The sequence below is a fragment of the Pecten maximus genome, chromosome 18, assembly GCF_902652985.1.
Source record: "Pecten maximus chromosome 18, xPecMax1.1, whole genome shotgun sequence".
In the NCBI taxonomy this organism is placed as follows: Eukaryota; Metazoa; Mollusca; class Bivalvia; order Pectinida; family Pectinidae; genus Pecten; species Pecten maximus.
In genome coordinates, this window is record NC_047032.1 from 28,524,266 (window position 1) to 28,552,241 (window position 27,976).

General features: G+C 36.2%; 1 protein-coding gene across 1 annotated transcript; it reads left to right on the plus strand.

Annotated features, from left to right (window-relative positions):
• Window positions 1-27,768, plus strand: LOC117316879 (tetraspanin-1-like). The gene is given in 9 exon segments (XM_033871664.1): window positions 1-73; window positions 4,991-5,153; window positions 10,578-10,613; window positions 10,615-10,794; window positions 16,308-16,382; window positions 16,622-16,732; window positions 22,209-22,397; window positions 23,749-23,832; window positions 24,297-27,768. Coding segments are annotated over 8 exon segments (828 nt in total). The 5' UTR covers window positions 1-73; window positions 4,991-5,084; the 3' UTR covers window positions 24,381-27,768.
• Window positions 27,769-27,976: the final 208 nt, after the last annotated feature.

Consider the following 27,976-nt stretch of genomic DNA (forward strand, 5'->3'; position numbering starts at 1 on the left):
GAGATTTGTATCGAGGTTCAGACGAGAGAGGATCTTTGAATACGTCCCTTCAATTACAGGCAAGACATTTCAGGTAATAGTAAACTTTTCCATGTCTGTTTTTAATCTCATACTTCAGTTAGAAATGTTATTGTGTTGTTGTTGCCAATATATACAGTACAGTTTACTTGAAAACACAATTTTATATATTGATTAATCACACTGTTCTTCTCGACTAAGGTAAAACACTGTCATGTATATCACACTTTCATATATTGATTGACTCCAAATTGATGTTATCTAAAATGAAAAACAGTCACCAATACTATATTCAACCATAAGCAGCTCAGGAAAATACACGAAAAAAGACTGGTGGTTTAAGTTCTGCTCTGGTGAAAAGTCAAAATTTTCTGATGGCAAACTTTTTAAAATGTTATATCTCATTTTATAGGAGAGAACATAGAGATATAAAAATGAAAAGAAAATCCTATGTCGGTATGCTCGTTTTCGAGTTATTGTTGATCAAATTTTAGAATTTGACATAATATGTGATTTTAGTGAATTTTGCTTTTTTGACCATACACACAACAAGTGAAAGCAATATCTTAAATTTGTATTCCCAGATATGTATGAATGTTCTTGGTTGGAAGTGACAAAACTAGCATATTCTTTTTAAATTTAGAAGTTAAATTGATCCGGCCAATTACTTTTAATCAGAATAACATTTTATGTAACCCCAACCCCAAAATTTTGAAGTATAAGATACCAAAAAAGTTTCATCATCTTTGCTAGGTTTAATGCTTAATATAAAAAAAGGTTCTTAAATCTTAAAGATATTTTGCAGAACAAATGGAAAAAAGATTTTCTTTCTAAAACTGATACAAAAATGTGGGGTCAGTGTGCTTACTTTTTTGTCCTGAACTTATATTTGTTATTATACATTATTTCGGGAAAACATTTTGTAGTGCTCCAGTTACACTAAGACGTGAAAATAAAATGAAAAACCTGTAATTTCCCAAAAAGTTTTACAGCAAAAAATAATTAGAAACATTCATAATTGCTAACGCAATGATAATTTCAGTGAAAAACAGTTAAGTCCAAAAATGTGAAATTTCGGCTTTGCACAAAATGCAAGAAACAGCAATTTTGAAAATAACCGCCAAATGGACCATTTAAAAAAAAAAAAAAATCTTCTAAAAACAAATCTACTAATATAAGAAGTCCGAAATTTTGACACATTTTTCAGATACAATCTTGCTATAAAATTCCCATATTTTGTTGTACATTTCAACTTTTTGATGCAGGATCGAAACGAGACTCCAACGTGACTGAAACCTCAAAACAGCAATCCTTAAGTGTTGAATTACTTACTTAGGATTTTGAAGTTTTAAAAATCCCGGGGTCTTCTAACCGGTGGATTCATATTTCTGCTACTTACGGTAATTAACTTTGACTATGGTTTCGATGATTAAAGATTTCCGCGATAAATGTCGGTTGTTGACAGAATTTCGAGTGTTACATATTTATGGATGGTATGGACAAGGCTTTGTTTTGTTTTGTTAAACATGTTACCTACAGCGGCGATCACTTTTAGATCGTATGGGTAAGGATGATTGCTTTCGTCATTATCCCTTTCGATAATAGTCTATGTAAAGTATGTATTTTTGTGTGAGACAAGGTTTGACTATTTGCTTGCGGCCATTAGCAAACATTGTACTGTTGTTGTCACTATTCCTGCATTCACGATATTCCGGAATTTTATTCATTGTATGTCCTGAATTGTTTTGCTCCAGTTACAACCGGGTTTAAAACGAAGTGCTGGGGCCTGTTCGTTCGTTAAGCATTGGAAATCTTTGACAATGTTCGTCTAAAAAACAACAAAATACCACCTGGTCCGGCCTTATTTGATTAACGAATAACCATTTAACCGTTTGAATCGCAATAGACGAAAAAGGCCCTGGTTTTCATATTAGACTGGATTACCTGCCGTAACTTGTGTACCATCCGCAGCCTAGCGGAGAGAAATGGTTCTAAGGCAGGTAATCCAGTCTAGCTTCCCCATTATTATACCTCACTTTTGTTAGAATTCTTTTCATTGGATGAAAACATATCACCTGACATTTTATAAATCGAATACCCCCCGACAAATGCCGTCGCCGGGGTATAACCCGTCGAATAACCATGTAACCATGGCAGCAGAGTATTATACCCCGGTGTATAACCCCTCCGCCCGATGAATAACCATCGAACGCGCCTGCATCGAAGTCGGGCAGTGGAACTCTTTTGCGTTTGTTATCGTCTGGTTCCAAAAACACAAACAACAACACAGGCTTTTGAAATGGCAGTGTCATCACGATTTGGCCGATCAACAGAAGTAGAAATAACAGCGATATTGGACAGCAAGGATGCTTTAAACACCAAAAAGGCCACAAAATATGCTCTTTTTCGGTATAATAAAACTATTATGACCCTCTGTGTCGGGATATATATCCCTCCACAGAGGGCCATAATTGTACATTAGTGTCCTCGCTTGGTTGTGATAATTAATACCATGACCAAGTCCGAAAATCGATAATTCACAGTGACAGCTTTGTCAACTTGTGAAACTCGTTCGTGTGACTGTACTGTTGGTTATGATGTGTTGATGTGAGGTGGATATTTACACTAGTATCATGGCAGTCGTTCGTGTGACTGTACTGTTGGTTATGATGTGTTGATGTGAGGTGGATATTTACACTAGTATCATGGCAGTCGCTGATAATGTTGTTGTTGTTGTTGTTGAAGCTGTTAATGATGATGTTGATAACAAAACAAAGAAATCCGCAATCAGAAGGTGTCCGGTTTGTTGGGAAATAAGGTTTTGTAAAAATGAAATAATGGTGTAATTAAAAGATAGGTTACCATTCTGTCGTCTGTGAAAATTTCATCCCTGTATGTTAAGTACCCTCGTCAAATTTATGTTGACCTTGACCTCTCCCCGATAGAACGTAGATAAGACGTAGGCCGAACCCTCCAGTCAACGTTGCCCTGTTGACGCTGTCACTGCCTGAGGAATGGAACCGTTGACCAATGAGGGGTCAGTACCTTGACCAAATTGAAGTCCGTGCAACCACTGGACACGATATTGACGGACTGTTATCCCTTTTATCCGGGACGTCTTATTAATTAAGATATATGCAAAAACTTCTTCTCGTGTATTATATTGCGTTTTTATTTTCTCTCTTCCGGAAATCAGACTCCCGATCTTAATTACAAAACGGACTGCTGTCCGGAATTTATAACATAGCACATAATAAAAGTTTAAATTGATTGGATACTTTCCGGAATGAAAATTATTTATTTCAGCATTCCCGACCAGTGATACTATTATATATAACAGGACCCAGAAAACTATTCATTTTTAAAGGTGTACCCATAGACCAACCTGAAATTTGACAACCATGTACTTAACTTATATATAACATCTATCATTCCCTATAGTAAACCGACCAATATCTAATTGCGGTTCTTTTTCCTTTCGGTGTATTAACCAATGACAACCGTTATTACATCGTCAATGTTTCTGAACAGACACTATGACACAGACAGTATGTCGTATGACAACAAGTAACAAACCGTTGACAGTAATGCTTGCCGTCTTCCTTTCAGAGGTACTTGTATATACAGCTGTACGTGTATATCTTATTAAACGAGACCTCTTTTCGTAACAAAAAATCAAATAACAAACGTATATCTCCGAAAACATCCTGATCAAATATGACGTAATCCGGTAGTTATACGAGAGAACGCCATGTCAGGCACGTGGCTTTTTTTCACCCAAGAAATCTAAATCAATACAACCAGGTATAAGCCAGGACACCTGTTACACATGGCCTTTATGTGTACTTTCACCTGCTGTGTTATCAAGTATTGTATCACTGTGCTTTTATAATGTTATTATTTATCCTACCTGATTGCTGTTCTTCAAATTAAATAATATTAGTTTAATAAAAAATATACAGAAGATTTTATTTACCGGAAATGTATAAATAAACAACACATATTATATGTCCTTTTTTATTCCTTAATAAGGAGATTGGTTTATTTTCCGTTGTGTTTTTTTTAATTGTTTATGCACTTTAAACGATCTATTTCATCAAACGGATAAACAGATTTCCTCCGACCAAAGTATGTTTTTGTGTTTAATATTATTGAAACACATTAATTGGAAATCATTCGTGACTTTCCGTAAGTGTCACTGTATTACCACCAGGCGAATTAACATCAATTGGACATCATTCGAGACTTTCCGCAATTAAGCATCAATCGGAAATCATTCGGGACTTTCCGTAAACGTCTCGATATTACCACCAGGCGAATTAACATCAATTCGACATCATTCGGGACTTTCCGCAATTAAGCATCAATCGGAAATCATTCGGGACTTTCCGTAAACGTCGCGATATTACCACCAGACGAATTAACATCAATCGGAAATCATTCGGGACTTTCCGTAAACGTCGCGATATTACCACCAGACGAATTAACATCAATCTGACATCATTCTATCTTTCCGCAATTAAGCATTAATCGATTATCATTCAGGACTTTCCTAATAATCATTATGACGGAAAAACACGTTTTATTCAAAGCTCATAGTGTTTTATCGCAAATGTAGAGCGATATTGTAATGTATTCACTATCAGAAACAACAGCTGTTTGATAGATTTAATAATGACTATATATATATAAATAAAAACCTAGCAAAAATTATGCTTTGAATTACAAATATTTGATATATATTCACACAAGCGTGCAAACTCGTTCGCCTGTTTACTATAGAATGTAAACAAGGCGGTGTTGATCGAAATTTGACACCCAGGAACTAGTTCCGCCTTATACGACCACGAAACATTAGCTCCGTGTAATTTAACAATTGTACAGTACATGTATATAAAAAGATTAATTTGAAATGCTCCATCTGTTGAATTTGTTTTCATTGAGACTGATACAAGATTATTTGTCTTTCCAGATAAGGAAGAAGCAAAGACAAAGATCCTCCACCTGCTGTGAATTTTATTAGTGGACGTTCATTGTGTAACAATTAGTTGATCAGGCAACCAAAGATGGGAGGGATGACTTCTACCAAAAACTGCATGAAAGCGACAATAATGATAGCAAGCGTTCCTGTTATTGTAAGTTATGACAAACGAACATTGGACGTATTATGTTAGTATATACCCTTTCTGTGCTTTGCTTTCTTATGCTATCTCTCACATTGACATTCGTCCTCATATGACACTGGCTGTTGCGAGGACAGGGACGCTAAATCATTAACAAAAAAAAAAACAAAAAAAACAGCTCAGGTAAACATACCTCAAAGTCATGGTGATGCCACGTTCTCAGTAAAGAACTGGGATAATAAGCATAAGGTTTATAATCTAGCATCGAACACGTCTAAATCCGCAACGTGCAGGGGATGGAATACATCTTAATGGGTCACAGAGGCGACCATAATTCTGGTCGAAATTTAATCCTACATGTATATACTACATTGGGGGGTAAACTCAAGATAATATATGATCTATGTAAAACCTTTACAAGGAGGAAAGTCTGTCTGTCTGTCTGTCTGTCTGTCTGTCTGTCTGTCTGAGAATAAAGATAAATAATGAAATAAGTAAACTAATGATGATCAAAAAATAATAAATAAATGAAATGATTTATAAATTTAAGACATGAATGAAAACAACCATTAAAATGAATAAATCAAATAAACCCCCGCTTATCATTTTTATGATGAACAAAAGCCTGTGGTAATTTCATTAAATTGTCTCAAACAACAGGTTCTAACAACTAACAATAGCAGATATAAGCTTTACACTTATAGCAAATCACAGTCCTTAATCCTAGCCCAAGCATCAGGACGAAATTCTAAGTAGCTTTCTTCATTTTGGATCTACCTTTTAATTGGTATTGAAAGATGCTAATAAAAATATTGTAAAATATGTTTGTAGTATAGTCCCAATATTTCCTTGTTCCAATCCTTAATACAATAATCAATGGCAGTCGTGTAGCTCCACCGTATTGAATCAATACGTGGCGTCAGAGTACAAGAAACGTATTGAATTTAGCTTTCCTTTCCTTTTGATTGGTATGAATCTTCCCTGCCTTCCGACATCGTATACTTTGATGATCGTATGTAAGCACAATTACATGGCTTTCCTACAAAAAATAACTGGCTTGCTTGACAACCAGATTAACCCTACTTATACATTGTCTGGTTTTTCTGAAGACGAAATAATGTCCAAGTATTCTTCAGTATCTAAATCTTTCACAATCCCTGTTAGTGAGGCGGATCTTCCTGGTTTATATTAGATTTCTTGTCTTCATTAGAATCCCTATCAACAACGTTTTATTGCTGATTCGTGTAGTTGTTCAAATAAACCTTTTTCTAAACCCATTACCAACAGTCTTAGTAGAATTTAATCAGAACTGACCTCCTGTTGGGATACTGTTTACTCCAGAAGTTGTTTTAATGGAATGAGCATTTTCAAACATTCCAATAATCTTTTAATTATTCTTGAATATCCGCTCCTAAAGAACGTTTTGTCCATTAAAATTTGTTTTCTCCTCTTAACACAAGCAATCCCATTCCAAAATATCGAGAACTTTCTTTTAACGAAATGCGTAAAGCTTTATTGTACATTCTTGCGAACTACATATGTATATGGGATCATATTTCGTAAAGAAAGACTAGGGTTCATAGAAATTACACCCGAGGGAAAATCACGAGAATGGCCGTATATCTGATCGATATCTCTGTTGAGTTTAGTGACCAGACCGAGTACTTTCAAAGCCATGGAAACAAACTGTACCCCTGTCGGATGACTTATTTTGTTTTCAAACGACGCTGATTATATTGAACAGGTAACAGAGACCTTACGTAGTCCATCAATTTAACCTATAGGTTTATTCTTTAATTATCAACACTTTATTGACCAAGTCGATCGGATATATCATGTAGAACTAGAAATCAAGGTCATTGTGGACATCGACATAGCCTCTTAACGCCATCTTTACTTTCAACATAACCACCAGCTTATAACTAAGTCTTAAGATAGCTTATAACTAAGTCTTACGATAGGTTATAACTAAGCCTTACGATAGCTTATAACTAAGTCTTAAGATAGGTTATAACTAAGCCTTACGATAGGTTATAACTAAGCCTTACGATAGCTTATAACTAAGTCTTAAGATAGGTTATAACTAAGTCTTAAGATAGCTTATAACTAAGCCTTACGATAGGTTATAACTAAGCCTTACGATAGCTTATAACTAAGTCTTAAGATAGGTTACAACTAAGTCTTATGATAGGTTATAACTAAGTCTTACGATAGCTTATAACTAAGCCTTACGATAGCTTATAACTAAGCCTTACGATAGGTTATAACTAAGCCTTACGATAGCTTATAACTAAGTCTTAAGATAGGTTATAACTAAGTCTTACGATAGCTTATAACTAAGTCTTACGATAGGTTATAACTAAGCCTTAAGATATGTTATAACTAAGCCTTAAGATAGGTTATAACTAAGCCTTAAGATAGGTTATAACTAAGCCTTAAGATAGGTTATAACTAAGCCTTACGATAGGTTATAACTAAGCCTTACGATAGCTTATAACTAAGCCTTACGATAGCTTATAACTAAGCCTTACGATAGCTTATGACTAAGTCTTACGATAGCTTATAACTAAGTCTTACGATAGCTTATAACTAAGCCTTACGATAGGTTATAACTAAGTCTTAAGATAGCTTATAACTAAGCCTTAAGTTAGCGTATAACTAAGCCTTACTATAGAGGATAACTAAGCATTAAGATAGGTTATAACTAAGCATTAAGATAGGTTACAACTAAGCCTTAAGATAGGTTATAACTAAGCCTTAAGATAAGTTATAACTAAGCCTAAAGATAGGTTATTACTAAGCCTTAAGATAGGTTATAACTAAGCCTTAAGATAGGTTATAACTAAGCCTTAAGATAGGTTATAACTAAGCCTTACGATAGTTTATAACTAAGCCTTACGATAGGTTATAACTAAGCCTTACGATAAGTATGTTGTCTTTAACTTCCTTATAGTCGAGTTTCCATTTTGTGATAGCATCATCCCTGCCTCTCCTATCTACGGTGTTTACAGGTTACAGTTGATATCTAAAGGCCTGTTCCCATTATCACGATTTCCGTGTCGACTACTGACTGAGAAATTAACAACACAAGATTTAGAGAGATGCATGTTAATGAAGACAATGGGGAAGTTTATGGTCGCCATCATGGTTTCAGTTGTAAATATTCCCTTATGCATTGTGAAATCAGATGTATTTGATGATTGTTGCGAAGACTAGTGGCTCCGATGTCACCACCCTAACTCCCATTGTAGATTGTGACTAAAACCCGGATTTGACCTAGATTGGCATGGTGGGTGTCGTCAATAAAGTAGACGACGCTGACTCTTCTGGGGTACCTGGTCTTATCCACTATCAGGGGTTTCCCTATAAATCTGTATTTTGTTTATGTTTTGCATTTGTTTAATCGGTTTTGAGTTGGGATTTAGTTTCGTTATTTTTTCGGCATTTTCGCCTTTATACCACATAACGGGTATATTTTACCTAATGTTGATTTAATCGTTTAAACCATAAAGTGATTTTATTATTATTAATGCTGCGCACTGGGTTAAGTACAAAGGCACAGACTGCAAGACATGCTTAGGTCCTTGTGACCCTAGCTGGTCATTCTGGTAGTTTGTCGACAGGAGTTTTTAAGCAGTGTGAATATTGTAAACAATCATCAACAAAGCCTGTCAATACGACAGTTCATACAAAGGGGCACACAAGTAAGAATAATGTAACGTTATCAGCTGGTACCGCAGTGTCATACAGGGTTGATAAATAGTCTCTGGTGGTTGTAACATGTTGCGTCCTTCTAGGACTCGTCAGTGATGTTAGGGACACCATACAGCTGTTACGTCCTTCTAGAACTCGTCAGTGATATCGATATTAGGGACGTCATACAGCTGTTTCGTCCTTCTAGGACTCGTCAGTGATGTTAGGGACATCATACAGCTGTTTCGTCCTTCTAGGACTCGTCTGTGATGTTAGGGACATCATACAGCTGTTTCGTCCTTCTAGGACTCGCCAGTGATGTTAAGGACATCATGCATCTGTTTCGTCCTTCGAGGACTCTTGAGTAATGTTAGGGTTATCATACAGTTGTTAAGTCCGTTTAGGACTCGTCAGTGATGTTAGGGGAATCCTACAGATGTTCCTTCTTTCTAGGACTCGTCAGTGATTTCAGGGACATTGTACAGCTGCTTGGTCCCATCTAGTGTCAAGTTTTGATACTAGGAGGCGACGGAGTAAATTTCAGTATTTTGAATATTGAATTAAAAAAGGCACAAAAAGTGGATATTGCTTGGTTGCAAATGAAAATCCCAAGGGTCTCGAAACATATCTATATTTTGATAATATTTTACCCTCAAGGGTCTCGAAACATATCTATATTTTGATAATATTTTACCCTCAAGGATCTCGAAACATATCTATATTTTGATATTTTACCCTCAAGGGCCTTCAAACATGAATACATTTTAATAATATTTGACCATCAAGGGCCTTCAAACATGAATACATTTTGATAATTTTACCCTCAAGGGCCTTCAAACATATCTATATTTTGATAATATTTTACCCTCAAGGGCCTTCAAACAGATTGATATTTTGATCATATTTCGCCTTCGTGTTATCGATTATGAATTAGATGTACTGTTTTCTGTACACTTCCGTATGATTTTCCCAATAACAATAAAGTTGGTATAGCGTAAGCATTGTTCCCTTCAATTTCACGTACGTTAGTGTTACGTAAACTCGCCAACAGTGCCGGTAGTGTTGTGTTAATGTATTAACTGTATAATTGATCACCAATCCATTGTGTTTACCTCTGGTGACCTATTTATCAAGCTATAAAATCTGATGTCACGTTTCCTCGAGCTGCCAACTCAATTTGTAAAAATAAACCTCACAGTGTAGTAAACGTCGATGACTTACAGAAATAAATACTATACAGTATCATGATGTATATCAAAACTGTTTTGTGAAAATAACTAATATGCCGGAATTGATTGAGAGATGGCTTATAAAGACTTCGCCCGATGTCATATCCACTTTTTAGGAATTTTCATAGGAATTATTAACAGAGATCAAAATAATGAGGTCTAAGAAGGGCTAAAATGAGATACATGTTAGAATGGATAAGGTTCGAGACCTATTATTGTACTTACTCCGTCATTTGAGAACTATGGTTCTGTAGTATATAAGTAGATATGACCTCTGTATAACCCTATGTCTCTGAGTAATAGGTGCAATTTCATGTTTGTCAAAATGATATTTCAAAATCGTTAGTCAATGTTTTGATAGAAATATCAAACACATAAGAAGCATACATTTTTTACTTAATCTGCCATAGTAACGTGTACATTAGTTGAATTACTTTATTTTTTATTTAACCAGGTGATTGGTGCCATAGTAACGTATGTATTAGATAACTTACTCTATTTTTGATTTAACCAGGTGATTGGTGCCATAGCGTTAGGCATGGGTCTGTGGGATCGCCTTTGATAACCCTAGTTTTATTGGACTAACACATCTTGAGGAGTTTTCAGTGGTCGATCAGTCGTTCGTCAGGAATGGAGCATATATTGTCATTGCTGGTGGCGCATGCGTATTAGCCTTCGGAATATATGGTGTAATCGCTGCTGCGACAGAAAGTCCAGTATTGCTAGGAGTGGTAAGTTCTAGGATTTTTTTTCAGGATATTTATTGAGATGAATTAATCACAAAGAATGATTAGAAGTCATTCATGTCTAAGAGACAGCAATGCCACCAGGATACACTAACAGTCTGTATGGAACATCTGTCTATACCTACCACCTGTCTATAACATCTACCTGTCTATACCTACCACCTGTCTATATCTACCACCTGTCTATATCTACCACCTGTCTATAACAACTACCTGTCTATATCTACCACCTATCTATACCTACCACCTGTCTATATCTACCACCTGTCTATAGCTACCACCTGTCTATACCTACCACCTGTCTATAACAACTACCTGTCTATAACATCTACCTGTCTATACCTACCACCTGTCTATACCTACCACCTGTCTATATCTACCACCAGTCTATATCTACCACCTGTCTATAACATCTACCTGTCTATACCTACCACCTGTCTATAACATCTACCTGTCTATACCTACCACCTGTCTATACCTACCACCTGTCTATATCTACCACCAGTCTATATCTACCACCTGTCTATAACATCTACCTGTCTATACCTACCACCTGTCTATAACATCTACCTGTCTATATCTACCACCTGTCTATACCTACCACCTGTCTATATCTACCACCTGTCTATACCTACCACCTGTCTATATCTACCACCTGTCTATACCTACCACCTGTCTATATCTACCACCTGTCTATATCTACCACCTGTCTATATCTACCACCTGTCTATACCTACCACCAGTCTATATCTACCACCTGTCTATATCTACCACCAGTCTATATCTACCACCTGTCTATAACAACTACCTGTCTATATATACCACCTGTCTATATCTACCACCTGTCTATATCTACCACCTGTCTATAACAACTACCTGTCTATATCTACCACCTGTCTATATCTACCACCTGTCTATATCTACCACCTGTCTATAACAACTACCTGTCTATATCTACCACCTGTCTATAACAACTACCTGTCTATATATACCACCAGTCTATAACAACTACCTGTCTATATCTACCACCTGTCTATATCTACCACCTGTCTATAACAACTACCTGTCTATATCTACCACCTGTCTATAACAACTACCTGTCTATATATACCACCAGTCTATAACAACTACCTGTCTATATCTACCACCTGTCTATATCTACCACCTGTCTATATCTACCACCTGTCTATACCTACCACCTGTCTATATCTACCACCTGTCTATATCTACCACCTGTCTATATCTACCACCTGTCTATATCTACCACCTGTCTATAACAACTACCTGTCTATATCTACCACCTGTCTATATCTACCACCAGTCTATAACATCTACCTGTCTATATCTACCACCTGTCTATACCTACCACCTGTCTATAACTACCACCTGTCTATATCTACCACCTGTCTATATCTACCACCTGTCTATAACAACTACCTGTCTATACCTACCACCTGTCTATATCTACCACCTGTCTATATCTACCACCTGTCTATAGCTACCACCTGTCTATAACAACTACCTGTCTATCTACCACCTATCTATATCTACCACCTGTCTATATCTACCACCTGTCTATACCTACCACCTGTCTATATCTACCACCTGTCTATATCTACCACCTGTCTATATCTACCACCTGTCTATATCTACCACCTATCTATAACAACTACCTGTCTATATCTACCACCTGTCTATACCTACCACCTGTCTATATCTACCACCTGTCTATATCTACCACCAGTCTATACCTACCACCTGTCTATATCTACCACCTGTCTATATCTACCACCTGTCTATATCTACCACCTGTCTATATCTACCACCTGTCTATATCTACCACCTATCTATAACAACTACCTGTCTATATCTACCACCTGTCTATACCTACCACCTGTCTATATCTACCACCTGTCTATATCTACCACCTGTCTATACCTACCACCTGTCTATAACAACTACCTGTCTATATCTACCACCTATCTATATCTACCACCTGTCTATATCTACCACCTGTCTATACCTACCACCTGTCTATATCTACCACCTGTCTATATCTACCACCTGTCTATATCTACCACCTGTCTATATCTACCACCTATCTATAACAACTACCTGTCTATATCTACCACCTGTCTATACCTACCACCTGTCTATATCTACCACCTGTCTATATCTACCACCAGTCTATACCTACCACCTGTCTATATCTACCACCTGTCTATATCTACCACCTGTCTATATCTACCACCTGTCTATATCTACCACCTGTCTATATCTACCACCTGTCTATATCTACCACCTGTCTATATCTACCACCTGTCTATATCTACCACCTGTCTATAACATCTACCTGTCTATATCTACCACCTGTCTATATCTACCACCTGTCTATACCTACCACCAGTCTATAACAACTACCTGTCTATATCTACCACCTGTCTATATCTACCACCTGTCTATATCTACCACCTGTCTATACCTACTACCTGTCTATACCTACCACCTGTCTATATCTACCACCAGTCTATATCTACCACCTGTCTATACCTACTACCTGTCTATACCTACCACCTGTCTATATCTACCACCAGTCTATAACAACTACCTGTCTATACCTACCACCTGTCTATATCTACCACCAGTCTATAACAACTACCTGTCTATATCTACCACCAGTCTATAACAACTACCTGTTTATAGCTACCACCTGTCTATAACTACCACCTGTCTATATCTACCACCTATCTATACCTACCACCAGTCTATACCTACCACCTATCTATACTTACCACCTGTCTATATCTACCACCAGTCTATAACAACTACCTGTCTATATCTACCATCTATCTATAACTACCACTGTCTAAATCTACCACCTGTCTATATCTACCACCTGTCTATACCTACCACCTGTCTATAACAACTACCTGTCTATAACTACCACCTGTCTATATCTACCACCTGTCTATAACAACTACCTGTCTATATCTACCACCAGTCTATAACAACTACCTGTCTATATCTACCACCTGTCTATATCTACCACCTGTCTATAACAACTACCTGTCTATATCTACCACCTGTCTATATCTACCACCTGTCTATACCTACCACCTGTCTATATCTACCACCTGTCTATATCTACCACCTGTCTATAACATCTACCATCTGTCTATATCTACCACCCATATATACCTACCACCTGTCTATAACTACCACCTGTCTATAGTTATCACCTGTCTATAACTACCACCTGTCTATAACTACCACATGTCTATATCTACCACATGTCTATATCTACCACCTGTCTATAACATCTACCATCTGTCTATATCTACCACCCATATATACCTACCACCTGTCTATAACTACCACCTGTCTATAACTACCACATGTCTATAACTACCACATGTCTATATCTACCACCTGTCTATATCTACCACCAGTCTATAACAACTACCTGTCTATACCTACCACCTGTCTATACCTACCACCTGTCTATACCTACCACCTGTCTATACCTACCACCTGTCTATACCTACCACCTGTCTATATCTACCACCTGTCTATATCTACCACCAGTCTATAACAACTACCTGTCTATACCTACCACCTGTCTATACCTACCACCTGTCTATACCTACCACCTGTCTATATCTACCACCTGTCTATATCTACCACCTGTCTATACCTACCACCTGTCTATATCTACCACCAGTCTATAACATCTACCTGTCTATATCTACCACCTGTCTATATCTACCACCTGTCTAAATCTACCACCTGTCTATACCTACCACCTGTCTATACCTACCACCTGTCTATAACAACTACCTGTCTATATCTACCACCTGTCTATATCTACCACCAGTCTATAACAACTACCTGTCTATATCTACCACCTGTCTATACCTACTACCTGTCTATATCTACCACATATCTATACCTACCACCTGTCTATATCTACCACCTGTCTATATCTACCACCTGTCTATAACAACTACCTGTCTATATTTACCACCTGTCTATACCTACCACCAGTCTATATCTACCACCTGTCTATATTTACCACCTGTCTATACCTACCACCAGTCTATAACTACCACCTGTCTATATCTACCACCTGTCTATATCTACCACCTGTCTATACCTACCACCTGTCTATACCTACCACCTGTCTATATCTACCACCTGTCTATAACAACTACCTGTCTATATCTACCACCAGTCTATAACAACTACATGTTTATAGCTACCACCTGTCTATATCTACCACCAGTCTATAACAACTACCTGTTTATAGCTACCACCTGTCTATATCTACCACCAGTCTATAACAACTACCTGTTTATAGCTACCACCTGTCTATACCTACCACCTGTCTATATCTACCACCAGTCTATAACAACTACCTGTTTATAGCTACCACCTGTCTATACCTACCACCTGTCTATATCTACCACCTGTCTATACCTACTACCTGTCTATATCTACCACCTGTTTTTAGCAGCCACCAGTCTATAACTACCACCTGTCTATAACTACCACCTGTCTAAATCTACCACCTGTCCAAATCTACCACCTGTCTATAACTACCACCTGTCTATATCTACCACCTGTCTATAACAACCACTGTCTATAACTACCACCTGTCTATAACTTCAATCTGTCTATATCTACCACCTGTCTATATCTACCACCTGTCTATAACTAACACCTGTCTATATCTACCACCAGTCTATATCTACCACCTGTCTAAATCTACCACCTGTCTATATCTACCACCTGTCTATAACTACCACCTGTCTATATCTACCACCTGTCTATATCTACCACCTGTCTAAATCTACCACCTGTCTATAACTACCACCTGTCTAAATCTACCACCTGTCTATATCTACCACCTGTCTATATCTACCACCAGTCTATACCTACCACCAGTCTATATCTACCACCTGTCTATATCTACCACCTGTCTATAACTATCACCTGTCTATATCTACAACCTGTCTATATCTACCACCTGTCTATAACTATCACCTGTCTATATCTACAACCTGTCTATAACTACACCTGTCTATATCTACCACCAGTCTATAACTACCACCAGTCTATAACTACTACCTGTCTATAACAACCACCCGTTGGTGCCTACTACCTGTCTATAACATCCCCCGTTTGTAACTATTACCTGTCTATAACATCCCCCCGTTTGTGCCTACTACCTGTCTATAACATCCCCACGTTTGTAACTATTACCTGTCTATAACATCCCCCCGTTTGTAACTATTACCTGTCTATAACATCCACCTGTTTGTAAATACCATCTGTCGAGAAGTGCTACCTTTATGTAGTATAACATCTGTCGAGAAATGCTACCTTTATGTAGTATAACATATGTCGAGAAATTCTACCTTTATGTAGTATAACATCTGTCCGTATTGATAAATAAGGAATACCGATAACGTTAAATATAATGTTGTTTCTATTTATAGTATGTGACGCTGCTTTCACTCGTTATGGCCATTGAAGTTGCAGCTACAGTTCTTGGTGTGGTCTTCAAACACATGGTAACATGACCAATCTGTTAAAATTGATGCTGGTACCTGCCAAATGAAAAATATTGTTTCAATTTCTCATAATCTGATCATAAATCATGTGATATGGTCTAAGTTCAAGATAATAAGATGTGATATTTAAGTTTAAATTAACTTGTTATATGCATTCATAATGTCATCCTCACACTAAAAATCGAGTTTAATACCAAATCAAGATATCAACTACATATATGTATAATCCTGGTTTTCAGTGGGAACAGAACATGGAGGAATCTGTGATTGAGAAGATAGCGGAGAGATATGATGGTATTCTGAACAGTGAGGACTTTTTCACCTACCACTACAACAACTTTCAGCAAGAGGTATATAAATACTGAAAATCCATGTTTGTAAAGTAGCATGTGACTTATTAACATTTACTCTGCATTCTTCCTTTGTAAGGCTTCAAATCAACCTTTTTATCATGTGGACCTTTTTGTGACGTCACCGATTCCAGTAATATACAAAATGACGTTAGGAAGATGACATAATATGAAAAAGTGCCCTATTATTTCATATTAGAAAATACCGAGTTAATATTGCGTTTATGAAATAATAATCAGTGTGACGTCACAATGCTCCAATATAAATTTTCCTGGTTTTAAGATAAATATAATGCACCCTTTGAAGACAGGTTTGTTTCATATCCAATATAATAATTAAAGACATTTAATTTGGTCAATATGGTGTTTATACCGACCTTGTGGAACTTTGTAGGAATAGAAACAAAAAGTTCCTTCTGTTGGTCGACTTGATTTTTCATACGAAGCTGATTATATCAATTTGTTTATTCGATTATATCGAAGAGCTTCTAAGACAGGTAACAGGGGCCTTGAAAGTCCTTCATTTTCACCTGTAGACATACTGACGATTTATAATTTCAAAAACTTAATTGGTCACGTCAATCGGATATACCCCAAAGAACTTGAAATCAAGGACGACGTAGACACTTCAACATCAGCTGCTCAACCTCGATCTTTACTTAAAACGTAAACAGCAGGGACAGCATGTAAATAAGCTATACCATAAGAATGAATATTTCAATTTTCCTATTGTTAATTTTCCATTTCCATATAGTAACCTCCCTGCTTTCCCTATGATTCGATATTCAAGGGCTCGTTCCCATTATATTCCATATATTGATTTTCAATTATTGTTATGTATGAATATCCATGGCAACTTATATCAAGTAAATATGATCACATTAGTTATGAAGTTATTACGGATCTATTTACTGTCAGTAACTCGCATGACTTACAGGTTGACTTAATACATAATTATATCACTTCGCTTTTGAATGATTCAATAATGAATGATCTTATCTAAACCTGCCCTGCAGGTAGGGCGTAAGAATTGTACCTGCTGCCCCCATTGCATGATCGTAAGAGGCGACTAAATTTGGGATCTTATCTTTTCTCTTCTTTCTTAACAACTTTCTTCCTCATAATGTCTCCCTTGACAATGCCTCACTTTTGGCCTTTAGTTGAGCGTTGGCCGCTGTGAGGAAGGTTTTGGGTCCTGTCCCCTAGCCGAGACATACCAGAGTCTTTAAAAATGGTAGTTGCTTTTCCTGCTTAGCGCTCAGCATATTTGGAGTGGGACGACTGGTTCGCCCGTTGTCAGTATAATGTGAGCGGGTGGGGTGTGCTGCTGGGTGTCTTCGGCAGTATGCTTCAGTGAGGTAGCACTATAAATCGGCAACAGTTCCGGCCTATCACAAAGAGACTTAACACGAACATACCGAAGCCTCCCAAAACACACGTACGCACTCACCACACGCATGCATGTCACACGCACAGGAGGCCGTCCTTAAATGACCTTAGCTGTTAATAGGGCGTTAAACTAAATAAACCAAACCAAACCAAATCTTATCTAAACAGTTATTTGGATGAGTAAAGATACTATTTCCAGAGCTTTTATTATCCATTTCTATATACATGTATGTGAGTGTTTGAGCAATTGATGAGTAAATATATTTACCTGATAAACACTGAAGCTGGAAACTGTGGTATCTATTAACACTTGTCTCTCTCCGGCATAGAAACCATGCGCTGATATCCTTTTATTTCACAACAAACTGAGACTATGACCAAACAAAACTGAACATCAACATGTATATGTACAGATATAAAATTTCTATATACTAGTATACACTGTATTTCCATTCCTTATTATTACTGGAAATTATATTTAATACATCTATTATCTTATGGAGAGAGCTTTAACATCGGCATCAATAAGCTTGATGTCCTTTCGACCATTAGATATGTTGAAATGAAATATTGATTATGTGAAGGCCATCGATACGTTTTTAGATAAATCGACTAAGGTACATGTTACGTTGTTACTTAAGGTAGACCGACCCTTCGGGTTTCCTCTGATAGATCTCCTTAATTTTATTTTTATTTCAATGTTAATTATGCTCTTATCACAAAAAGTACATAAAAAACATATGTCACCACGTTCGTTTTACTACCAGGGCCACATAAAGATACGTATTAATTAATAGCTGAACCATATTTTTAAGGACTTTGGTAGATTTTATCTTTCCCCGATAATATTCACCTCAAGCATAAACAGAAGTTTATATCTTATTTATATCATCAGTATGAGCAATATCATTCATAATTATTTAAAAAAGAGAAGATTCTTTGGGTGGTTAACAAAAATATGGCTATTTTTATACGAAAAACATGTTATTTTTAGTGAAAAATTGATTTGAAAAAATACACGTTTATTTTTTTCCTGAAAAAATGAACAGAAAAATGACCCCCTTTTTTTTGCTTAATTAAAAATTTCATATGTATGCTTTAAGAAAAAAAAAAAAAAAATAACACCTCACCATATTACTTTTCACACTATGGCCGTTTACTTTGCTGGTACCCCAAAACTTTTGCTTCAAGTATGGCTCAAATTACCAAATTAGAGCAGTTATGTTGGAATCTGAGATTGATGAATTTTTTTGTTAAATCTTTACCCTTTTCTTTCATAAATTATATTGTAATCTATGTTACTGGTGCTTTTTTTTTTTTTTTTTAAAAGAATTTTATTTGTTTGATTTCCCAAACGCAATTAACATTTTCCGGATATTTTCCTCTTTTCTGGATGAACATTAGAACATTACACTAATGGTCCTTCAGACGCTTGCTTCTAATACGCCATGTCAAACGAAGCGTATCGGTGATACAGAATGCCAGAACATGCACAATATATGAGCTTCATTTGCAGCGCTAAACAATGTTACTCGAGTGTCGAGCGTTCCAACCTATGCGATAATGTAATTTGAATGAAGGCAAAGCCTTAGAAGAGCGCAGCTATGACAGTAATCACTCACCGTAACATGTATAATATAATTTTAGGCATGGCCTATGTGAGAGCGCAGCAATCCCGGTGTCCATGGAATTCGAGAAACAAGCACACATAATCTAGTGTACTAGAATAGTAAATCCCACGTTACAAAATGAATATACATGTATTGCCAACAGATCTATACACTGGTTTGTAATAAAGTATATATCAACAAGAATTATGATTTAGATAACTTACTACAAAAACTAATCGTAGAATAAGTCTTAAAATAGACTGATTAAGCGATGACAAGGTGACGGGACAGCAGACGGCAACAAAAAAATTCGGAAGTCCTCTTTATTTTATGTGCTATATTTGGTAAACTTGTATGCAACTCGAACGGACCGGAGCTGCACTCGTTAAACACCGGAAATGTTTTCGTTGAAAATTATACCGTTACGTTTTGAATATAAAAAAATTAAGAACTTGTTCGTGATAAATTTTATTAACAAATTCTAACTAGTGTGAAGTCAAACATTTGCATATTTTTAAAATCTTGATATTTTGTAATCTCCCGAGAATGTGACTTTGAATACAGTCTTGCGCAACACTGGATCTTGTCGTGACTTCCTGTTTCCGGTTACTGAGAAAGTTTTTGAACAGGGGGGGTCCGAGACATCTCTACCATTAAGTACGCCCGTTCGAGCTGCGCTCTCTATTACTACCACATATTTAGGCCAAAATATAATAGGTGATTATACCCCCCTTTTTAAAAATATCTAAATCTAAACATGTAAAAACATTGTAACATAAACTATGTATTACATCTAAACATCTATACATGAAAGTATATATGAAAATTCCTTAGACAGTATGTATACAGAAAATTGAAATCCCATAGCCCAAGTCATTTTTCCATAGACCCATTTTGTAAACATATTGTTGAAAAGTAGCATTACTGTCACGCAAACGCTTGCATCATCCAGTAATAACACGCTATTATGGGTTAAAAAAAACCTCTATTTTAAGCTCTGATTAAATATCATCATTTGTCAGAAAATATTGGAATGTTGTTTACATGAATTGTAATGTATGTCAGGACTCAAACTTTTCATAGCCATTGGGGCCAACACTAAGAAATTTTACATAGACCGATCAGGTTTTCTATAGCCTCTGGCCATCGGACCACCTTTACTTTCGAACACTGTCAGACAGAATTGTTTATTGTTTGTCCTGATGTGAATTTCATTATCTTTACTTTGCATTGTTGGATTCCAAATGATCGTGCACTTAATAATGGCATCAGTATTCTACTGCCATATTTCTTTGCTACTAACAACGTAAAAGGGCAGACGATACAACAATATTTTCATGATATATATAACAGGAAAGCGAATTTAGTGCCTCCACAAGGGGTTGAACCCGCGACCCTCTGCTTACTGCTCCATCGCTCTACCGACTGACTGAATGTATGTACCCTATTTACAATTAAAACCTGCCTCACTATTCCTCACTTTTCAAACGAGTTCGCCCCGAACACACATTAACCCAGGTTTTATCCCCAACGAAGCCTCTCATTTTCATATACAAAATGTAGCTTGCACTTGGAATGGTCAACCGATGTAACAGAAAAGCATAGTGACAGGTCAATTCAATTCAATTCATTTTATTACCTTTGGCTTGACAGCTTCATATTGTACAAAATACAAAGGATACCATATTTGAGATCAACATTAACATACATGATATACATATTACATAAGGTACGTAATATAAAGTTCAATCTACATCGTAACACTTATATATGGTGATATTTATTACTTGTGTCGAATAATCTTTCCACTTTTAAAACATATAAATATACTATCAATAAATTTGCAATATAATTAAACACATATTAAATCGTTCTCTGTTTATTTGCCTGTACAATGAATTTACCTAATCTATGCAGGCCGTCTATTGGATGATATGAATACCTGGATCGTAATGTTTTACGTACATGGATGCGAATTGATCACATATTATTAATATTCATCACAGTACAACTACGACAGGAAATCAAAATTCAAAATTGAAATTAAAATCAAGTCAATATGAATTTCTAAGAAAACAAACTATACTGTAGAAAACATTTTATTCGATCGTTCAAATATTCGCGGATTATAAGGCTTTCGACCGAGTATCCAATTAATATGTTTGAAGCACTGGAAACATTTGGTTTTGGGGAAGATTTTGTGTATTGGATGAAGTTTTACAAATATTTCATGTTCTGTTAAAATCAATGGGAATTGATTCTTCCCTGTTCGGAACTCGGTAAGGATGTCCTATCCCGAGGAGGTTTGTGTTATTGCCGCGGAGGCTCTTGGAAGTATGATTTTAAAGAGCTCGGATATCTCTGGAATTAAAGTTCCACATACTGACTTTGAATCAAAAGTCTTTCCTCATGCAGATGATACAACTTTAACCCTAAGGAACAAAAGGTCTATTGTTATTTTTTTTAATGTGTTGTAGATGGAATGCTGTGGATTTTACGACTACAAGGATTTCGTTACCAATGCTACAAAATGGAACCGGACTGTGGACTCGTCGGTCGCTATGGTGATCCCTCCCGCGTGCTGTAGACCTTCTCCCTCGAGTAACGACACATCTACCCTACAGAACTGTGTGTACAGCCCTACAGCGGACAACGCCTTCCTAACGGTAATTAAAATCCCAAATAAGGGATTACTCAGGGGGTAATCTTACTTCGTTTTAGGAATTTCAAAACAAAGTGTTTTCGAACTCTAGATTATGTAAGGTTTAAGAAGAAGACAGGACACTATCTTTGTGGCCTAGGTCACTTTACGATATTTCGTGTCCTTAATGAGGCAGTATGTTATTGTCCTTAAGTGGCTATCACGTTCTTCACATGACGTTTTGGAGTCGGTTGAGGTAATTGACGCCGTGAATTAACGCCATCCGGACATCAAATCCAAAAACGAAATTTACGGATGGTATATTGCTACAGTGTCGCAAATCCTTCCATTTACCGACCAAATGTCCTGGAACATATTACAAAGTAATTAAATTTTTTTTCATTTTTTTTTTTTTTTAACAAAACTCCAAAAAGTGTTGATCAAGTGTCTGGTTATAAAAAATATACAATGTTTTACACATATTTTGGACGAATTCCTTACAAATAAACTGATTTTGGTTTTTGTTTTTTAATGTCAGACTATTTTTCGAACTGGTCTTAATCTTAAACTGGTTTCCTCTTGAATAACAAATGGCGTACTTTGAAGATAAAAATTAGATTAGCACACTTTCAGTCACGGAAGCTTCAATAAGGAGTTTCAATGCTTCCATGACTTAATGTGTGCTAATCCCCTTTCGGAAATTCCTCATATAAAAGTTATATTGTATTCTAAGTATGCGTTTGATTTTCCTTAACTCTGAACATAAGCTATATTTTGAATTATTGCACGGTTAAAATGACTATTGCTCGGTCACGTGCGAACTAATGAACACCAATGACGCTTTTGAATTTGGTAACATGCGAACTATTTAACACCTGTGACGTTTCAGAATTTCGTCCTACACTTTCAAGCGTCTAAGTCACTCAGATATATTTACCATTGTATGGCACTGCCACTATATAACCCTACCAATTCAGTTGCGAGTTCACCAGCCTATCAACTGCCAACAGGAAGTGATCTCTGCTACTGGTAAGCGCGGGAAATTTGAATTTGAAAATTTCAAAACAAAAATCGCATGACAAATAAAAATTGTCATTCATAGTCAATATGAATGCCAACTGAAAGCCGTTCAATGCTTAAGTAAATACTGCCAGATGACAGTCATGGCGACTTCTAGGCCTACAGGAAAGTTGAGATTTCAGTGATTCTAAGTGTGTTTTACTGATTATGCAATAAAATAAGTATATCATGGGTGTCTGTGCAATAGTCAAGAAAATTTGACACGAGGTAATGGGAATCGACCGATGTTCTATTTTACGAGGCCGAATAATATAATTAGAGATTATTGGATGTAAAACATTTTGTTTCATCTACAGGGCTGTAAGGGCGCCATAGAGGACCTATTCTATCGATATGAGTGTGTGATTATTGGTGTAGCATCTGCTATCGTGTTTTGTCAGGTAAGAAATGTAGGTTTGGAAGGATGTGCGTGTAAAACCAACATCGCATGTTTAACGTTTAGTGACTTCACAAATACAATGTCAACCTGGGCCTAGCTGTTCAAAAGGTTAAAAGCTTAATCACTCGATTCAAAACCTATGTGTGTATATTCCTTAAGATAGAAAGATGGAAGAGACTGACGATTGTTAAAGTTTCGTAAAATTTTGTCTGGTTAGTTTTATCAGAAATGATTTTATCGGGATTTAGAAATTGTTAAACTGTGATAAGCCTAATCACCTTTTGAACAAGTGACCTCTGGTATATAGATACTTGATATGGTCGTAAATGTCGATTATACATTTTCCATCGTCATATAATGGCTAATTTAGTTATCTTATGTCTGTAATTTATATAAAAGACCATTGTTAAAAATGGCTCCATATGTTTCTGTATTAGATAAAGCTCTGAATATTTTATATTTCAGCTGTTGATGATGGTTCTGACTCTAGTGATGTTGTGTACGAAGGTCGACAACTCCTACACATTTAAAGACGGGAAACAGATATGATTGAATCCTTTCAAACACAACACGTCTCCTTCAGGAACAATATGAATTTCACCGATTATAAGGGGAAACATTATTGACCGATTTTCCGTCGACAGTTCCCCGTTAACAATTCTGTTAGGACTGTACAAATCTAGCTTTTCTGTTCTGACGACCTTTAACAACCAAACTCTATTTGACACTCCTCAAGTTCTGCCCTGATTTCAGGAAAGAAAGATACAATAATATCATGATCATTATTTATATAGATGAACTTGATTACAACAGTTTGCACTTACAGTTTGTGTATTATATATCCCATTTAAATGGTCCAATCACTAATTCACGCCAAGTTAATAATAATTTGCCTCCAAACACTTTCCTACATCGTTCCACCACTTCATTAACCAATTTCGAACATGGTGGCCTTGGTTGATGAAAATACCAAGTGTGTGTACCAAGCGGTACAAATACGAAGGGCGGAAAAATAGCATTTCGATTGTTTTTGCTTTATAATCCATGTTTTGTATTTTACCCGACAGCTATTTTCAATCCGATTTTTTACCGGATTAAACGCGATTTTGTATCCTTGATTGTAACTTTTGAGATTAACTGGCGGATTCATGAAATAGAGGTAATAACATGACACTGTTTAAATTTGATATAGATATCCGACATGGGAAGTTAGAGGAAACACGGCGCCCGTCATAAGTTCCCCGCCATAGATTTTATAAGCATTTCAATCTGTTGGAATATCGTGACAATGAAAAAATATCCATGACCGACGATCATATCTACCTGCTGTGCATATATCTACCTCTGTCTGTGTTTAGACGTATTTACCTGTCTGTGTAGATATCTACCTGTGTTTAGACGTATTTACCTGTCTGTAGATATCTACCTGTCTTTAGACGTATTTACCTGTCTGTATAGATATCTACCTGTCTTTAGACGTACTTACCTGTCTGTCTAGATATATATACCTTTTCTATAAGCGTATCTACCTATATACAGACTATTTTCTGTCTATAGACGTATCTTCCCTCAATGTAGATATCTACAATGTACCTGTCGATAGACGTATCTAACTGTGTAGATACATGTAACTACCTATGTATAGACTATCTACCTGTTTGTGTAGACGATACCTATCTTTAGACTATCTACCTGTTTGTGTAGATGATACCTATGTATAGACTATCTACCTGTTTGTGTAGATGATACCTGTCTATAGACTATCTACCTGTTTGTGTAGATGATATCTATTTATAGACTATCTACCTGTTTGTGTAGATGATACCTGTCTATAGACTATCTACCTATTTGTGTAGATGATATCTATCTATAGACTATCTACCTGTTTGTGTAGATGATACCTATCTTTAGACTATCTACCTGTTTGTGTAGATGATACCTATGTATAGACTATCTACCTGTTTGTGTAGATGATACCTGTCTATAGACTATCTACCTGTTTGTGTAGATGATATCTATTTATAGACTATCTACCTGTTTGTGTAGATGATACCTGTCTATAGACTATCTACCTATTTGTGTAGATGATATCTATCTATAGACTATCTACCTGTTTGTGTAGATGATACCTATTTATAGACTATCTACCTGTTTGTGTAGATGATACCTGTCTATAGACTATCTACCTATTTGTGTAGATGATATCTATCTATAGACTATCTACCTGTTTGTGTAGATGGTATCTATAGACTATCTACCTGTTTGTGTAGATGATACCTGTCTATAGACGTACATGTATATACATGTTTGTGTAGATGATATCTATCTATAGACTATCTACCTGTTTGTGTAGATGATACCTATTTATAGACTATCTACCTGTTTGTGTAGATGATACCTGTCTATAGACGTACATGTATATACATGTACATGTTTGTGTAGATGATATCTATATATAGACTATCTACCTGTTTGTGTAGATGATACCTATCTATAGACTATCTACCTGTTTGTGTAGATGATACCTGTCTATAGACGTACATGTATATACATGTACATGTTTGTGTAGATGATATCTATATATAGACTATCTACCTGTTTGTGTAGATGATACCTATCTATAGACTATCTACCTGTTTGTGTAGATGATACCTACCTTGTATCTATATACCATCTACCTATTTGTGTAGATGATATATATCTATAGACTATCTACCTGTTTGTGTAGATGATACCTGTCAGTAGACGTATATACCTGTTTGTGTAGATGATACCTATATATAGACTATATACCTGTTTGTGTAGATGATATCTATCTATAGACTATCTACCTGTTTGTGTAGATGATACCTACATTGTATCTATATACCATCTACCTATTTGTGTAGATGATATATATCTATAGACTATCTACCTGTTTGTGTAGATGATACCTATATAAATGTATAACCTTATACAAATGTATTCATCATTAAGACAGCTTCCCAGACCGATCAGATGACGCCTATGGATTTTCACATGATACTCGTCCGTTCAATGAGCTTTCAAATTAATTAAAATGTTTCTTCAATGATACCACAAATATATTTTCCAATTTCTTTACATCAAAGACCATGCATATATGTTATTAATGAAAATACGGATCAACATAGTAACATGACTATGGCTAATCTGATGGAATTCTAATATTTTGTCAGAGTAGTTTTGGAAATAATGTAATTTAAAAAAATGTCCATCTACCACAGCAGGATACATATAATGTCTTTTATAAATGAAAAACCTCGATGATAATTTGCTTTCTCCAAAATAACGGTAAAGCAATGAAAAGCATGTTGCATGTCCTTTGATGCCGACAGTGAACCACATATCGATCGGAGGAGATGCTATGATCACACGTGAGAGACATAGGTTATGTACGACCTGACGAATCTGATCCAAGAAGATACCTGTTTGATGACAGTAACGATGTGTAATTATACTGGTATAACCTATTGACAGGAAATTAACCACAGTCGTGTTACAGGGACAATGATGTTTACAATATGTTAATGTATATAACTAAGCTATCACTATTCTCTTGTTGATGATATTTAAGGGCTCATCTATTGTCTCACTTTAGTATTTTATAGAGATGACATAGTTTTTGACATAGTTTTAAATGAAAACATGTCTTAGTTTGGTATTTTATAGATATGACATAGTTTGACATGAAAACATATCACGCTATCGCTCCATGTGATGTTTGTATGCAAAGTCCTGTCATTTACATCGATCTAAATACCATGAAAATGATTTTAAATGAGTGCCTTAGATAGAACAGACAATTCCACGGTGAAATATCGCTGTTTCTATGGGTAACACAATGACTTCAAACTAGGTACAAGACGTCACATTGTGTACACGACGTCACATTGTGTACACGATGGGTGTCATGGAATGACACTTCTCTCATATCTCGCCATGTTGGATAGAGTTTGCCCATGTAAGATAGCTATGTAAGATAAATCTATCTTACATAGCATTTCACGCGCGCGGATTAATCTGCGTTCAAGGGGGACAACTCTCACAACGTCGTCTGCTTGTGTTCACATCCGACAGTCCTTTTCGTCGGTGTCGGTTTTGAAACGTTGGACTTAACTATAAAA